Source organism: Leucoraja erinacea, chromosome 31 (genome assembly GCF_028641065.1).
Source record: "Leucoraja erinacea ecotype New England chromosome 31, Leri_hhj_1, whole genome shotgun sequence".
In the NCBI taxonomy this organism is placed as follows: domain Eukaryota; kingdom Metazoa; phylum Chordata; class Chondrichthyes; order Rajiformes; family Rajidae; genus Leucoraja; species Leucoraja erinaceus.
The window spans coordinates 19,113,349-19,131,987 of NC_073407.1; the positions used below are offsets into that span (position 1 = coordinate 19,113,349).

At 44.8% G+C, this 18,639-nt stretch overlaps 1 protein-coding gene across 1 annotated transcript in view; it reads left to right on the forward strand.

The window, feature by feature from the left end:
• Positions 1-18,639, forward strand: part of pip5kl1 (phosphatidylinositol-4-phosphate 5-kinase-like 1) — a 37,050-nt gene extending 18,411 nt beyond the window's left edge. The window contains exons 3-10 of the mRNA XM_055660178.1: positions 3,685-3,735; positions 4,473-4,627; positions 5,088-5,212; positions 10,066-10,100; positions 11,651-11,706; positions 12,093-12,205; positions 13,445-13,607; positions 15,456-18,639. Of these exons, the coding sequence (XP_055516153.1) occupies positions 3,685-3,735; positions 4,473-4,627; positions 5,088-5,212; positions 10,066-10,100; positions 11,651-11,706; positions 12,093-12,205; positions 13,445-13,607; positions 15,456-15,879 (1,122 nt within the window). The 3' untranslated portion in view covers positions 15,880-18,639. The remainder of the gene's footprint in view (positions 1-3,684; positions 3,736-4,472; positions 4,628-5,087; positions 5,213-10,065; positions 10,101-11,650; positions 11,707-12,092; positions 12,206-13,444; positions 13,608-15,455) is intronic.

The window sequence follows — 18,639 nt, forward strand, 5'->3', positions numbered from 1 at the left end:
CATGATACTTTCATCCTGAATGAAACCGTGTGTGTTTGAGCCACCATGACTGATTACCAACAAAAGGCTTGCTCCTGGTAACAAGATCTCTCCAGGTTATGAGATGTGGACAAGAGGTTGCCACATCTTGTGGTGATGAAGTGAAGGTTTGAAGATAAGATGAGTGTTGTTTGGGAGTTGTGATTGATCAAGATTCACGGTGAGTGGGTGATGCATTTGGTGCGCAGTGTTGTACTGAAGGTGCGTTCACTGACCTTGACAGCAAGACCATTGGAAGTGAACACTGGGGCTTGGCTACTGGCCTGAACAAGCTACAGAGAAAGCACCATATTTTGTGTAGGCAGCTTACATCCCAACAGATTGAACGTTGAATTCTCCAATTTCAAGTAATGCCCTCCTACCACCGCCTCTTCCCTGTGCCCTCACTGTGTGCACCCATGACTCCCACCCTCCCTGTCACCCTGCTTCTTTCCAGTCAATAAGCCCCACATTTTTCCTTTTCACTCCTCCTCCCCCCCCCCCCCTCGCTCGCCCCATCTCCTCCCATCTGTATCCCTCCCTCCGGCTTTATCTTTTACCCCTCCTCTCCTCCTCCTTTTCCCCTCTGCCTTTGTCGCCTACTCCACCAATCTGCTAATCAACCCCCCCCCCCCTCCCCTCACCTGTATCCATCCATCACTTGCTAGGCTTTGTCCCGCTTCCATCTCTCTTTTCCAGCTTTCGCCCTCTGTCTGAAGAAGGGTCCTGACCAGAAACATCGCTTGTCCATTCCCTGACCCGCGGAGTTCCTCCACCACCACAGAGAAAGCTTACACCTCTTGCTTTCCCCCCTTCCCTCACTGTAACCCTACGCTTCCGTCAGATACTTTAGAACTGCAGCGCCTCCACGCTGTGGTGGGAGCGGAGGAAGATAACAAAGATGGTGAAATACTGTTGGTTACACAAAAAAGCTGGAGAAACTCAGCGGGTGCAGCAGCATCTATGGAGCGAAGGAAATAGGCAACGTTTCGGGCCGTTTCGGCCCGAAACGTTGCCTATTTCCTTCGCTCCATAGATGCTGCTGCACCTGCTGAGTTTCTCCAGCTTTTTTGTGTAATCTTCGATTCTCCAGCATCTGCAGTTCCCTCTTAAACACTGGTGAAATACTGTTGCTCAGTTAAAGACTTGGAGCCACAAGACCAGGCTCCAAGGCCATGTGCAATTTCAGGAATAACATCCTTTATCTGGAGATTTAGTCTGTCCCCTCCTGGCATCTTGCTGGAATTCAACGCCCCATCTAGGTTTTCACTGTGTCTTGTATAAGACCGCCATTTACAGTTTGTGGTATTAGTGAACTCACCACAGTCTCATTAGTTTCCAATCACACCACCAGCAACAATATCACCTTCCACTTCCACGGTACACCTGTGCTTCCCTGTTCTGTATTATTTCCCAGGATTTTGTCCATATCATTTGTTCTGATTAACATTTCTCTCTTTCTCTGTTGAAGCTGATGAAAGGATTAAGGTAAATATGGAGAATCTCTTTGTCCCTGAGAATTAAAAATGGGGGCACAATCATAACATTTGTAGATAAACCACTCAGAAGTGAAATCTGAGAGCATCTTTCATGGAAAGAGTAGTGGAAATATAGAACAAGAAAGTGTGGCCCCTGGAGCTTCCAAGAAGGAGATCTAGAATCAGAGGAACTGGAAGGCGTATGGCTATTCCAAAAGCACCATGGATAAACAAAGAGTTTCCCACACTCGCCAACCCCCAAGTGTCCCACCTAAGACACAAGACCCAGTTGCCCCCTAATGTAACCAGACATTTCTTAATTTGAATACCTCACGCTGTGAAGTTTCACCCAACTCCTTGTTGACTAACAAATACCAAAGAGCCGATAACGTCCCACGGGTTAAAGCTGCCCTGTTATTATAGCTGCTAGTTCTCCTGTGGATAGAAAATTGATATCAACACAATAAAACCACAGGCTTTTAATCTCTGGAGAAATACAATGGTGTTCTAAACCAGATTACATTCTACAGTGCTAACTGACATCACCAGGCTAATATTGATGAATAAATATTTACTAGACAACAAGTTGAAAAAAATAGGAGCAAATTATTCAGTCTCTCAAGACTTTTCCTACATTGAATTCGATCAGAGATGATTTGTGTCTCAATTCCATTTACTTGCTTTGCTTTTATACTCCCTTGATGCTCGTATCTGGAACAAAAATTACCGACTGAAAATTGTATAAAAACCTTAATTTCACTGTATGGATATAGAGATTTGATGGGAGGTCACGATCATGAAGGATTTTGATCAAATGGAGAGAGGCAGAAGAGTGGGGGAGAAGGAACGGATACAGATAAAGGTGATGGGCAAAAGAGCCGGAGTGACATGAGGATGGCTGTTTAATGCAGCGAGTTGTAGATTCAACTCATTGCCTAAGAGCGTAGAGGGAGCACATTCAATCGGGAGTCTCCAAAGGAAATTAAATAAATGGCTGTGGTTTAAAATTTGCCTTCAACTGTTTTACAAAGCTGTGAAAATAATGGGGACATTTAAATAATTCAGTACCTTGTTTAAAGGGGCTGGCAAATGAGCTGTCGGGGTTTCCTCTGGGTGTACAAAGTTTCCTCCACGTTCCAAAGAAGTGTAAAGGGATGTCTCTGGGCACTCCAGAAAACATCCTGGGATTAGCTTTATAACATTGAAAAATACAGCACAGGGAAAGGCCTTTTGGCCCACAATGCATGTGCTCAACATTATACCAAGATCAACCAATCTCTCTACCTGCAAATGACCCATATCCATCAATTCCCTGCATATCCATAGTTCAAAGCCTCATAAATGTCACCATTGTAAATGCCTCCACCACAACCACCACCCCAGCAGTGCATTCCAGGCACACACCACCCACCGTGTAAAACAACTTGCACTAACATCACCTTTAAACTTTTCCCCTACTCACCTTAAAGCCATGCCTCATAGTCTATAACATTTCTACCCTAGGTTAAATGTTCTGATGTTGACCTATTTATGCCTCTCATCATTTTATATACTTCTAGCAGGTCTCCCCGTAGCCTCAAACGTTCTGGAGAAAACAATCCAACCTCTCGTTGGAGCTAATTGAGGCAGCATTCTGGTAAACCCCATTCTGCACCCTCTCCAAAACCTCTGCATGCTCCATGTAATCACGAGATCCAGACATTGCAGCAAACTAGAACCTCTTCAATCAACGACACGGTGTGTTGTTTGAAGCAAAGATCTGCTCCGCTATAAGATCTTTGGTTTGAAGAGCCAATGGTTGTGTGGGTAGGAACCACTCTTGTCCCTGACTCTGACGGTGCCATTATTGAGCCACCCTGTACTGTCAGATGACACGTCTGGCCTCTCAGTGAATATAAAATATCCCCTGGCCTGTCTCCTGAATAAACGCAGAGGAGTACTCTTGGCTCTTAATCCCACAGCAAACATTACCAACACAGTTTCTCTTGTCTGTGGGTTTATGCCAATCGGAAATTGGCTGCTGTGTATCAAACATTACAACAACCACACTGCTGCAAAATAGCCTTCATTGGTTGCTAGAAGCTTTCAGACATCTTGAGGTTGTGAAAGTCATTGAATGAGTCCATGTTTTGTCTTTTCATTTAATATTTGCATTGATTGATTGCAATGTGACTTTCTCCTTCTCCAGGGCTTATTGAATGAACCAGACTTCAGTGCTGTGCTGACTCAGGTGCACGAGGTAGGTTCCTGCACTTTCCTTTGTTTCCATTAACAGCAGGCAAATGTAATACTGTACTCTGTTCATTCAGAGTTATTGGGGAGAATATAATTTAGTGCGGCACAGTGGTGTGGCGATGGAGCCTGACGGTGCCAGACCCGGGTTCAGGGCTATATTTTCAGAGTTTGTATGTTTTTCCTGTGACCGTGTGGGTTTTCTCCAGATGCTCCGATTTGCTCCCACACTCCATACATGTACGGGTTTGAAGGTAAAGTGGCAGAAGCCACACGGTCACAGGAAAAACATACAAACTCCGTAGATTGTCCCTAGTGTGTACGATAGTGCTAGCATATGGGTTGGTCACTGGTCAGTGCGGACTCGATGGGCCGAAGGGCCTGTTTCCACACTGTATCTCTAAAAGTTTTTTTTTTAAAAGCTAGAAATGACTTTCATATAAAAAATTCAATTCTCACTGCTCTTCCCCATCACTCCTGAAACATAACTGCTTTCCATTTTACTGCCTTTGGCTGGAGAGCTCACTGCAGTTTATGAAAATAATACCAATGTCTAGTTTGCTGGTTTCAGTGGGTTATTAAATTAGCCAAGACATCTTGCCGTGTAATGGCGTTTTATTCGAGATATTTATTTGTGCAGCAGGCCAGCCATCAGCCTGCATTTGCATTCGACAAGATATGTGAAATGTTTGTCTGTGATGAGTATTATCAGGCAGTACATTCTCCTTCTGTTGTCTGTGCCAGGGCTTTGAGATGAAGACATTTGCGGGACCTGTATTTGCACAGTTCCGAAGAATGCTGGGAATGAGTGAGAATGACTACCAGCAGTCTCTCAGTTCCGAGGGATTATACCTACAATTCATCAGCAACTCCAAGAGCAAAGCTAACTTCTTCTTAACGTGAGTGAGATCATCATCGGCAGGGAACCAGTCACTAAGTGTTGAAGCAACTCTGCAGCGATGGCTCCATCAGCAGCAAAAGACACTGATTACTCCTGGGGTAGACGGGTATACTGTTGGCCCAGGAGTGGCGAGCATCTATACCGCCCTTACCCGCAACCCCCTCTCCATCTATTCTTCACTTTCATCCTCCCTGTCCTTGCCACCCTCTCATCTCTATTCCATCTCCATTCCTAACTCCCTGTCTCCCACCCCCCCACCCCAACCCATTCCATCCCCCGCATTCACCAACTCTCTTCCCTTTCAATAATCTCCCTCTTGGCATGCCATGAGCTTCTCCCTTCTCCCCCGTCTCCGCTCCTGACCCCCTTTATTCCCTTGGCCTCCCTTGGTATGAAAGTGATGATGATTGAAAGGCTAAGGTGGGGGGAACCACTTAATCCATTTTTATTTGACACAGGAATGACAAGAGGATTTTCTTGAAAACACAGGAAAAGAGAGAGATACAATTTCTTCTGTCAAACCTGCGGTCCTACATGCAGCACATGGAGAGGTACCCACACTCCCTGCTTGTAAAGTTTCTCGGTAAGTGGCAGGAGGAAGATTTCAGGGCTAAACATTTTATTAAAAGACCTCCTACAGGGGCTGAGTCGAGGGAGTGTGTGACTGACAGATACAGACTGGGAGATCCAACCTGCAACTCCAGCCTACATAACGTGATCTCAGTTAGGTTGGACCCTGTTGGATAGGAAGAGTCCACCTGCCCTCCAATTCTGAGTGGTGTGCACTAAACCACAATTTTATGAATGTAGCAAAGATAGAGGCTTCGTAAGCCAACTAATCCAAGGTGGTGTTTCAGCCCCAAGTAAGCCGCCCTCCTCAACCATTTACATTTTGCCCAAACAGCATCTCTTTCTATGTCCTCCTCTCTCTCTCTCTCTCTCTCTCTCTCTCTCGAGTATTGACGTCTCCTTAAATCAATCTAGGCTATTCATTCAGGACATGAATGGCACTGACAACTCCAACATTCATAGCCAACAAGGTGACTCCTTCTTACACAGTCCCAAACCAGGCATTAAAAGTAGCTGTTAGATGGAGATTTCTCCATGTGGAATTCTCTGCCTCAGAGGGCGGTGGAGGCAGGTTCCCTGGATGCTTTCAAGAGAGAGCTAGATAGGGCCCTTAAAAATAGCGGAGTTAGGGGATATGGGGAGAAGGCAGGAACGGGGTACTGATTGGGGATGATCACATTGAATGGCGGTGCTGGCTCGAAGGGCCAAATGGCCTACTCCTGCACCTATTGTCTATTGTCTATTATCTATTGTCTATTGACTTCCAATATTTGAATCCAGAGATGTGTGTAAACAAAGCTTGTTGTATTTCCAGGAGGTGTCATTGAGAGGGGTGGGAGCATCAGGGCCTGGTGGGTTGAGGAGTGGGAGCAACATCTGGATGTTGTCGTTCCAATGTGCCTTTTGCCCTTGTCCTTCCTGGTGTTGGAGATTATCAGAGATTGTTGGATCTTATTAGCCTTGGTTGCAGCCCACCTAGGAGAGGTTCAAATCTATAAATAAGGCCACAAGTATAATAATCAGTGTTTCAAGGATCACATCTATTTGAGACCTTAATTAACACCTATGCTAGGACACAATGTCAGATTTAAAAAATGTATATAATTAGGCAAAGCTCTGACTTATCCGTATCGCCCAACTTTCATATATTTATTTATTCTCCATGCCACCATTCACTTGAACTCCATTAAATACTTTTTCCTGTGTAGATTTGCACTAGGTCCTATTCTGACACAGCAATCCTTAACTTTAAAATTTTGAATTCTTGGTTGCATCCATCCATTTCCCTAAAGTCTGGTCCAGGCCCACAACAAACCGCAGTTGTACTATGCGCAAGGGAAACTGGTACCAATCATTTCATGCCAAGGACATCACTGCAGGAGTCCCTCAGGTAGCTTCTTCATCAATGACTTGCTTCTGTCATCGCCCCAGATGTGGGGATGGACACAAAAAGCTGGAGTCACTCAGTGGGACAGGCAGCATCTCTGGAGAGAAGGGAGGGCTCGTGACCCTTCTTGAGACTCGTCAGGGAAAAGGGGAATGAGAGATATAGACGGCGATGTAGAGAGATATAGAACAATGAATGAAAGATATGCAAAAAAGTAACTATGATAAAGGAAACTGGCCATTGTTAGCTGTTTGTTGGGTGTAAACGAGAAGCTGATGTGACTTGGCTGGGGGAGGGATAGAGAGGGAATGCCAGGGTTACATGTAGTTGGAGAAATCAACATTCATACCACTGGGCTGTAAGTTGTCCAAGCAAAATATGAGATGCTCCAATTTGCGCTTAGCCTCACTCTGACTATTGGAGAGACCTAGGACAGAAAGGTTTGTGTGGGAATGCGAAGGAGTTTTGCAACCGGGAAATCAGATCGGTCCAGGCGGACTGAGCAAAGGTGTTCAGTAAAACGATCGCCCAGTCTACGTTTGGTTCTCGCCGATGTCTCAGAGTCCACACCTTGAACAACGGATACAGTAGATGAGGTTGGAGGAGGTGCAGGTGAACCTCTGCCTAACCTGAAAGCACTGTCGGGGCCCCTGGACAGAGTCTAGTGAGGAGGTATAGGGACAGGTGTTGCATCTTCTGTGGTTGCAGGGGAAGGTACCTGGGGACGGGGTGGTCTGGGTGGGAAGGGATGAGTTAACCAGGGAGTTGCAGAGGGAATGGTCTCTGCGGAAGGCAGAGGGGTGGAGATGGGAAGATGTGACTAGTGGTGGGATCCCGTTGGAGGTAGCGAAAATGTCGGAGGAGTCTGTGTTGTAAGCGATGGCTGATGGGGTGAAAGGTAAGGACTAGGGGGACTCTGTCTCTGTTAACATAAATGTCGATAAGTGCAGATCTGTGGCTCGGCACAATGCAGCAAGTGACATAGCCCCTGATTCCCTATGGCCTATTGGATCTGGAAGATATAAATGTAAGCTGTTGTATGTTTTGGAGATGCATTTTATCTTTTATTATTACATACCTAGAGACACAGCAACAGCTGAGGGAGGGAGTTATTTTTGCAATTGGCCCATGAGGGTTTAACTCCTGTTGCTTGAACCCTGGGTGAGCGACACATCTATTTACTTGTTCTTGAATAATGTCACGGGGCGCCCATTGTATTCTTAACAACTAACCAATACTCCAGGGAGATCGGAGTGTTGTTGCACCTTCTGTCTCAAGGGAGTTTTCCAAATGGTAAACTATGAGGATGTTACTGTCACCATTTATGATGCTATTTGAAGCTCTTATCAGATTACTGCCTGGTAATCAGTCTGTGGTAGCCATTGTCCTGCATATATTGAACAACAACAGACTCCACAATGAACCATTGTTGCCAAACAGGGCTGTAATGTGCTCCTGTGAATTGCAAACATTGCTGAGCTGGTGTCACAGTCAGTAACATTCAGCTGTTTCAGACCTCGCTCTCCTTAAAAGATGTGTATGCTCAACAGGTCCCCAGCAACCCATTAGGCACCTGACTGACATGATCCTTCTTCCAAAGATAGACACAAAAAGCTGGAGTAACTCAGTGGGACAGGCAGCATTTCTGCCCCGAAACATCACCCATTCCTTCTCTCCAGAGATGCTGCCTGTCCTGCTGAGTTACTCCAGCTTTTTGTGTCTATCTTCGGTTTAAACCAGCATCTGCAGTTCCTTTCTACACATGATCCTTCTTCCATATCCATCTCCACTGCTCTGCACTTGGGACCACTTGCACTGGCTGCAAGCCTCATTGATTTATTTCTCAAAAATATAATTTATTCAAAATAAGCAATATATAAGCAATAACTATGCAAGAACTCTTCATGTATTATCAATGCCTAAACATTCAATAGTGTCTTAGTAGTGTTTCCACCTATTTTTAAACAAAACACCCGTGCCATTTTATGGCCCCTTGGGGCGATATCCCTTTCCTTGTCCGACGGGTATCCTCATTGGACTCTGTCCCGGATTCTTTTTCAATACTAATCTTTATTCAGAATATAAATATCTACAAAACAAAAATGATGCAACAAAAACTCTTCATACATTTCAAGTGTCTCTACTTTCCTTAGTGTCACACTCAGCAGTGTTCGCACCTAATGTCCAATTGACTCTGCCCCTGATGCCCCATTCTAAAAATGCTGGAGGGCAGTGGTGCCATGTTGTGACTTTCCTTTGCCACCTAATGTCACTCTCCAGGAGGGTAGAGTGTGACACTCTTTACTTCCAAGTGTGCACCGCTGTCAGCTGCAAAGAGCAGATACTGCTCGGAGGGAGATGGCGGTGTTTTTGTTCTGAGGCCAGTTTAGGTGCATAGATTTTAAATGTTGTTTGGCGTATCCAATCTCTCCTGGTGTTCTTTACAAGCCATGGTTCTAATTGGATGTACCATCTATCTGCCCCTCCTGATTGGTTTTTGAATGTTGTCATGATACTAACTCTCACTGTACAGGCCTGAATCACTAAATCGTTTGTGTTCAAAGTATTTCCTTTGCTCTCTTGCGTGTAATCATATTTCAGTGTTTTTTTTTGTAGCGTTCGCCCTTTAAGGATCTGGTTTTAATTCATTGTGAATCCTGAAATTCCACTTCTCTTTGTCATCTTCCAATTTCATTTTATAAACGTGAGAATACTGAGAGTAGCTTGTGTCAAAATTCAACCACCTTTCATTTTACTTGGCCTAACCACAAAGAACTTGTAGACAACAATACACAGTCCCACATAAGGAGACACCGAGCGCTGGAGTAACTCAGCAGGTCAGGCAGCATCTCAGGAGAACATGGATAGGAGACATTTTGGGTCGGAAGCCCCGAATATTGGCGATCTAACTCAACCAGTTGGCAGAACGGACCAAATGACACAATCCCAAATCCCCGATTGTAAATATTAACACATTGATGGGGGCCACTGTAAATGTTAACACTTTCCCTGGAGACCCCTCTAACATTCATGGAGATCCTTTATAAATTCTGCCTCTATCCCTAAGGAACCCTATAAATATGTGTGCATTCCTGGGAGATGCCTATACTTACAGTGTGTTCCCCAGGGACTCCCAGTAATACCAACACTCACCTGGGGACAAACTGGGAACATGGAAAGGTCTGTGAGACCTCCATGCAAATATAGACATCATCCTTGGAAGCCCCTTCATTACACCACAACCAAATGGAGAATTGTGCTTTAGTTTCCACAATGTAGCTTCTATTTATAACCAAAAAAACAAAAATAATGCACACATTTGGAAAAAATAGTCATAAAATGTTGGTTCACTTCGCTTAATTCAGCTTTTTATATATTTAATTACGTTTTGAGTCTGTGGTCCTTGTGAATCTTTTAGTTCTGATTAATTATTTGAAGCTGTCTGCTCATGGTCACATATTCCCCTTCTTTACTTGCAGGTGTGCACAGTATAAAGATACCACACGAGGGGAAGGTGAGCCAGTTCTTGCATCCGTTACAGTGTACAATTGGAAAGGGCTTAACCCAAACTAGTGCTACCCTCAGGTGCTTGCCTCAACAGTGATAGGTGGCTACAGGTGAGGGGGAAGGATGACTGGAAGATAGGGGGACTAAGTGACAAAGACTAGGGGTGATAAAAGGGCGGAGGTGAAAAGAACTAATGGGGAAGTAGTGTAGTCTTCACACGTAAGGGAGGATGCAGTTAATTTTAGCGATGGAATCTGCTGCAGGTGGAAGGATATTATCAGTGAGAGAACATTTGGATGGTGGTTAACACAAGCCTGCTAGGTTTACCATAATGTATAGGAAGGAATGCTGGTTTAAACCGAAGATCGACACAAAAAGCTGGAGTAACTCAGTGAGACAGGCAGCATCTCTGGAGAGAAGGAAGGGGTGACGTTTCGGGTCGAGACCCTTCTTCAGACCATAATAATGAAAGAGGACTGATATGCAACATCAGTAAAGGTTCTCGCATTGGAAAAAGCTGATTTTAGTAAATGTGAGGTGAGGTTTTCTGAAAATTGACTTAAAAGCAGGCACATGATGTTAAATAACTGAGTAATGTATTGCCACTAAAATACACGTGACTCCCAAGTCTGGAGTCCTGTAAAAGACCAGGGCAAACTAAGACTAGCAGGAGGTTAATGATGCAGGAAGCATCTCTGGAATGCCAGAGATTGTGAAGAGACCTGATGAAAGTGTATACAATTATGAGAGTGAGAACCGTTTTCCCGTGGTGGAAATATCAAACACTAGAGGGCATAGCTTCAAGGTGAGAAGGGAAAAGTTTTAAGGGGATGTGTGTTTTTTACACAATTTTACACAAAAGGTGATGAGCGCCTGAAACATGGTGGGGGGGTGTCATTTAAGAGACTTTTGGATCGGCACAAGGATATACAGGGAATGGAGGAAATATGGATTATGTGCTACCAGATGAGAGTTGGCATCATGTTCGGCATGGACATTGTGAGCCAAAGGGCCTGTTCGTGTGTTGTACTGTTCTTTGTACTAAGTTGTCAAATTTGAAAAAAAGCTAATTTTAATAAAGTTGGGACATACCTGCTGTTCAGTCTATAACTGGGCAATGCATTGCCACAAAGAATGGTATGCTTCTCAAGTCCTGTACAGAATCAGGCTCAGGAGCAGCTTCTTTCCCTTTGTTATCAGGCTTCTGAATGGTCCTTCCATAAGCTAGGGTACTTCCAATTCTCCTCTACACCATTGTGGCCATTGTATATAGTCTATGGAAATGATACACTGCAATGCTGAGAAATATATTGTGCACGCTGCATCTTCCCCTTTGCTATATGTACGGTACTTGAGTTTGACCAGATTGTATTTATGGATAGTATATCCGATCGGTTTGGATAGCAGACAAAACAAAGGTGTTCACTGTACCTCGCTTCACATGAGAATAATAAATCTAAACCTCCTGAAGTTGGGATGGGAGCAGGGGAAGAGGCTTTTGTTGCCATTGGCCCCCAATACTGTAATGTTTTATAACACCATTTCTATTTTTAACAGAAGTACTTCATCGTAATGCAGAGTGTGTTTTACCCCGATGAGCGAATACAAGCACGGTATGTAGTCTCTTTAAGTGTTCATTTAACACTTGTTAACACATAAAATAAGTGAACCGCCAATGACAATTTTTGTTAGGTCTTCTTCAGTCTGCACTTTCGACTAATTACTGCTTTTCCTGTCTGCACATGACCAAGATAACACCATCCATCTTACAGCCATTCAGACTTTCCACAATTCCTCGGGGAAGAGTGAGAGGAATTGAACGCAACTTTTAGGTGGAATAAAGCTTTGAATGCATTAAGAAGGCATTTGCTCTTGCATTTGCATTATTAATGTCCTGAACCGCTACATTTCCTCTCACCAACATTCTAAACCACTTAGCCCTTGAGTGTGACAGCAATTACTGTGTTCAACTGTTAACCAACGTTACTGTCTTCCCCAGGTATGACGTCAAGGGTTGCCAGGTTAGTCGCTGGACAGAACCTATCCCCGAGGGTAGCAACATCATTGTGGTTCTGAAAGACATGAACTTCGAAGGGAGCACCATTAGCCTGGGTAATGATCAATTTTCAGTGCTTGTATTTTCATCTCCCTGTGACAATTCAACCCTCTCTTTGTAAATCCCCATAAAATGACTGCTGTACCTGTGATACTGGTGTTATGGTCTCGTTGGGCAAATGGGAAATGCTGATGAATACCAGGCCACCCCTAGTGCAACCTGAATTCAAACTGTTACATCTACAACTTGAGTTCAAAAGATAAAAGCTAGTGAGCTGTGAGAATTAATAATGTTCAGTGCTAGTTATTAATAAACTGATGATGCTGTTTACTAACTGATCAACTAATGCACTTCACGGTTTAAGGAAGTACTTGATGTAGGAGTGATGGTGTTTATGCAGTGAATGCTGAGTCCTCATGTAAAGAGGGAAGAGGGGGCACATGAGCAACCTCTCACATGTTCTAACTACTGGGTGTGACACCCAACCTGGAACAGTTTATAATTTACGGTTAGATCTGAAGCTGGCTGGATCAAATGCCAAACCAACCCCTTCCCCACCATTCCTTGGGAAGTTGTTCTGTTGGCCGGAAAGAACCAAATTCCCATCAGTTTGGAAGAAAGATGATTTTCCCATCATCTTTTGTGACAAGTGATAGCATTCACAAGCAGCTGCGATAATCTCCATCCGAATAGATAATTTAACGTACCTAACCAACCCAAGGTATTCGCTGTGTACATTGTAAAGGAGTTGTGCAAAAAATGGATGACCAGAAGCTTGGTTGAAGAGAGAAGTTCTACTGCTTATGTTAAAGGTGCAGAGAGTGAGTTGACTGATGCAGGGTTTTAGTGTGGGAACTCCAGAGGATGGAGCCCAGCAACTAAACTGAATGGAGCCAGTGGTGGAGAAAATCACATTAGGGGGATGCAGGATGTTGTAGGGAGGGAGCAGATGAGAGTTCGGGAAGGATTAGGACCATGAAAAGCTTATGAGAATTTTATGGCTCTAGAATGCAATAGGGCATTGCAATTACTGTCTAAGAACCAAAGACAGACACAAAATGCTGGAGTAACTCAGCGGGACAGGCACCATCTCAGGAGAGAAGAAATGGATGATGTTTCAGGTCGAGATCTGCCTGTCCCGGTGAGTTACTCCAGAATGTTGTGCCTATCTTCGGTTTAAACCAGCATCTGCAGTTCCTGCTCACACTGCCTATGTGCCAGTTGTGATCACCCTAACTGTACTGTCCTTTTGATCGTTCTACGTTGCTTTGGATTCCTGAAACGTTTTGTTCCAGATCAGCAACGATCCTGGCTTGTGCGGCAAGTGAACATTGATACGGAGTATCTCCGGGCACTGAACGTCCTGGACTACAGTCTCCTGGTGGCCCACCAGCCCCTGCACCTTGACGAGCAGCAGCAGAGCTGGTCCTTTGCAAACGTCATTCTCCGGACCAAGAAGTAAGTAGCTTTAGAGGCACACGGAGGCCACCCGGATGTGGAGGGGATGCTTCCAGTAGTGGCAGAGTCTTGGACCAGAGGGCACAGCCTCACAATAAAAGGACGTACCTTTAGAATGGAGATGAAGAGGAATTTATTTAGCCAGAGGGTAGTGAATCTATGGAATTAATTGCCATAATGGAAGCCAAGTCATTGGGTAATTTTAAATTGGAGATTGACAGATTTGTGATTAGTAAGGGTGTCAAAGGGTACAGGGAGAAGGCAGTAAAATGGGGTTGAGATGGAAAAATAGATCAAACAATGATCAATAGGCCGGATAGCCTAATTCTGCTCCTGTGTCTTATGAACCTCCATCTCATCATGAACCTGTGTGTAAATCTTGGATGAACAAGGTCTAGCACACGCATCAAGGGGCCAAATGGCTGCCTCCTGTGTTACACAATCCCATGGGTACGATTGATGCTGGACTTCTATTGTTCAGGTGATGGGTCAATAGAATTATCTGGTTCAAGTCCCACTTCAGGCACTTCAGCCATAATCCAGACCAATACCACCATGATTGAAGCAGTGCTTCTAAGATGTTTTCTTTCAGAGGAGACCTTAAACCAGGATCATATCAGCCTAATTGTGTAGAATTAAAGATCCTTCAGTCATTGTGATGAGGAAAACTATAATTTTGTCCCAATGTCCTGGGAAGGACAATATTGATCTCTGAAATAACATAATGAAACAGCTTGTGAATCCCCATGATGTGCTGGTTTGTAGGTTAATTTCCATCTGTAAATTGTCCCTGGTGTGTAGGGTAGACAAAAGTGCTGGAGAAACTCAGCGAGTGAGGCAGCATCTATGGAGCGAAGGAAATAGGCAATGTTTCAGGCCGAAACCCTTCTTCAGACTGGTATGTAGGGAGTGGATGTGAAAGTAAAGGGCCTGTCCCACTTGGCCGTCATTTGCGCCTCATTTACGCGTCATATGTAAAATAGGTCAACGTGTCGTTACGCGCGACGTCGCACACAAACCAAGTGTATCATGCCGTCTGGTGCGTGTGATGTCATTAGAATATGCTGCGGCGCGCGGCGACGCATGGTTACGCACGGTGACGTAAGACATCAGGACGACAGCGTGGTTGCGCACGTGATACACGTGAGACATCAAGACGACAGCGTGCGATGCCAATGCGTCAGTGTGCGTATGCAATACATCACGCAGATGGTGCGCGAGGATTTCATGCAGCACGAAATCCTGGTGCGCCGCGCGGTACCGCTCGCAACTCCACACTCCTCCACGCCTCTCCATGCGCCCGTCCCGCACTACCCACATGCTACCCGTGCATCACAACACGACTAACACATGTTTGGAGGTCGCATAAATGGCGCGCCAATGACTGCCAAGTGGGACAGGCCCTTTAGATAACACAGAACTGGTGGGAATGGGTGTGGACGGTGGGACGAAGAGTCTGTTTCCATACTGTATCTTGTAATCAATCAAAATACAAAGTCAGGAACTCAGCGGGTCAGGCAGCATCTGTGGACGGAATGGACAGACAATGTTTCAGGTCAGGACCTTCGTCTGTTCATTCTCTTCACAGATGCTGCCTGATTAGCCGAGTTCCTCCAGTACTTTGTGTTCTGCTCATGATCTCAGCATCTATTGAGTCTTCATTAAAGCAGCGTATCTGACCACTGCTCCGTGTCTGCATGTGGAGCCTCAATGTTACAGAATTGGCCAGGTTTCCCTGTGTTATTACAGTGGCTGTGTTTGAAAGAAATAATTAATTGACTGTGTGGCTCTTTGGGATGCATTCGGGTGAAAATAAGCCTTAGAGAACTCCATTGCCCTCTCCCACAGATCGATGCTCGTTGGAGGCAGCCCTAGTCGCTCCGCTGGGACCCCAGTTCCAGGGCTAGTGGAGGAAGCATCGACTGTGCTGGTGTCTGAGGTTGTAAGTGGCACAGACGAGTGCCACGTCAAGGAGGTCCCCAAGGCAACGGTGTCCTCAGTAGACAGCAGTGGGTCGGACATGGAACTGACCGAAGTGTCCGTGCAGAATCGGCGACTGCTGCCCAGATCCAAGAACTCCTTGCACATCATCGACGGGGCCCAGAGCCGCTACTTTGTGGGGATCATCGACGTCTTCACCGTGTACGGGTTCCGTAAGAAGCTGGAGTACCTGTGGAAATCCATCAGATATCGAGGCCAGTCCTTCTCCACTGTCCATCCTGACAAATATGCCAAGCGACTGTGCCAGTGGGTGGATGACCACACAGTTTAGGAGCTCGGGTAGCTTGAGGGAGGGTGGGGAAACACTGGGGAGGGGGAAGAGGGCTAAAGTTCAGAGTGAGTCCGAGCGGTGAGGCTAACTTCTGCCACTGGGTATATGTAGTCTATGACCCGACGGGTCACGCACGGGGTGGGAGGTTGTCCTCTCGAGGCTTCACCAACAGGTGGTGAAGCATCAATGTCAGTCACTGGGGGAAACTGACCTGTTTCTGTGCTGTAAAGTGCTTGGTGTAAAGACGTCAACATTGCACTTGCTAGAGCCTATTCAAATCAAAATACAAGAACAAATTCACTGGTCACCGCATGAGAAAGCTGTCCAGACTTGCATGATGCTCTAGACTGCCTTAAATGGAAGGGGAAAGGAAGCTACTACCATTGAGCCTTAAGTATAGTATGTGCACACAATTCCTCTTCATTAACATGGGTGAAGCTTGATTTAAAAAATATACTGCATGCAGCAAATCAGAGTTCCAGAACACATAGCTGGTCTTATCGGCTCTCTCCACACAATCTAACCTTCAAATGTCATTGCCTTCCCTGACTAAAACTGCTGCTCTAGCCCACTCAATGAAGGCAGGCACAGGGGAATTCTACATCAGGGTAAACAGTGGGCAGGAACAGAAGCACTCCATATCAGGGTAAAAGCACCTGCTAAAACCAAACCCAGTACCAGGTCAGCAGTGTGAGGGAATGGTATCCTGACCAAGATCCAACTCCTTGCTGCCAGCTGATTGTAAACTACAGTAACAGAATGGCTCCGGCAACTAATTTGCAGAAGAACATATTTCTGTATTTCCTCATGACATAACAGCAGCCCATCATGTTATATTAAGATATTTGGACAGTACATGGATAGGAAAGGTATGTGGGCAAATGCGACTAGTTTAGATGTGGCATCTTGGTTGGCATGGGCAAGTTGGGCAGAAAGGCTTGCTTCTATGCTGTATCACTTCATGACTCAATCTTTGCAATCTCATAAAGCAATCTCTGACTCACACGAATTTCCTTTTAACCTATTTTCCCGACATTCCCATCAACTCCCCCAGATTGGATCACGCACCTAAACACTTGGGGCAAATTGCAGCAGCCAACTAATCTACCAACCCATGCTTATTTAAGATGTGGGTGAAAACCAGAAATCCCAGAGGAAATCCATACAGTCAGAGGGAGAACATACAAGCTCTGCTGTAAGGCTGCGGCTTCACTAGTTGCACCACTGTGCTGCCCGAAATAAAATAGTAACAATTGGTGAAAATAAAATGTTGAGAGTTCCTAATTACAGCAAGTTGGAATGTCTTGTTTTCAAAGGGTGAGGATTGCAGATACAAAGATTATTTGGATTAAAGATGAAAGGAGATGGGCATTTTATTGTAAAGGTAATATTTTGGGGAATAATATTATTTGGACAGTTCTCAAACACATGGTATGGGTATGATGTCCAAATGGAGACCTGTACTGTGTTGTCCTGAAATACTTTATCTCCTGGGTGAGTGAGTCGGTGACCCGCGGCCAGATTTAAGACAATTGGCAAAATAGATTTACGTGTACACTTGAGACGGAAATACTTTGCGACACTCTTTCCCTCCAATTATTCTCAGTTTTGCATGGCTCAGTGAGGAGATTGGATTACAGTGTCAGAGTGCTGCCGTTGGTTTGTGAGGAACATGACTGGTAATCTGTCACTCATCCGTAAAGTGAAGCCAGACTGATCACTGAAATGGGAAATACTGGAAATGTACAAAATCCACCGGCAGATTAAAAAGCCTGGTCAATGATCTCGTTGAACATCCTTTGTTGACACCAACTACTCGAAAGATTGTTAGCCTGCCATGTGGCTCACCTGCACCCCCATTGAATCAAGGACATGTCAGTGAATGAGGTGATTGAGGAACCATCAGAGGTATCCTGCAGAACCAGCACATAATCAGGACCTCCAACAAAACAACACACTGCACAAACAGAACCACACAGAAACCTATTGGAACCGCCATTGGAACCACGGCACCCGAGGGAAACATCTCATATTCTACACCATAATAAAACCACTTATTTGCTGCATCCCCATAGAAGCAGCTCGTATCTTGAACTCCAATAGAGTTACCAAATATACTGCACCCTAATGGAACTGCTTCATGTGCTGTGACTCTATAGAACCACCTCATGTACCATAGGCATATATGTAGCATAGAAACACCTCACATATTGCATTCGACAGGCACAAAAAATCGGCATTATAACGCCCATAAACCCAAATGACAATAGCAAAACCCATTTGATTCATATGACTTGTAATACACATTCATACCATGTTAGGACACGTAGTAATTCTGAAACCATGATTTGGAAATGATATTTTGTCCTTATTTGATGAAACTCTGGACTCTGAACCGGAGGGTAAAGGGTCTAGGTGTAGGGGTTCAATAATAAATTTGTATGTAAAATATGCAATCTCAGGCATCGTAAATAATTCACTTGCACTGTGCAATAAAATGATTTTTCCATTCCGTTAATGTCTTGTACACTGTGGTCAGAATGAATCAAATCTGAAAACCTCGAGTTTGAACAGTATGTTTCAAAACCTTAACACATCCAAAACACTTTGTACCTGACAGAATATTCCAGCAGCTCACTGATTGATGCTACACACAAAGCACAGCACCAAATATTGCAGAGCAAGATTCCACAACAGCAATATGATAGGAAGCAGATAACGGCCGGCATGCCGGTGAGAATGAACTGCTGTTCTTGAAAA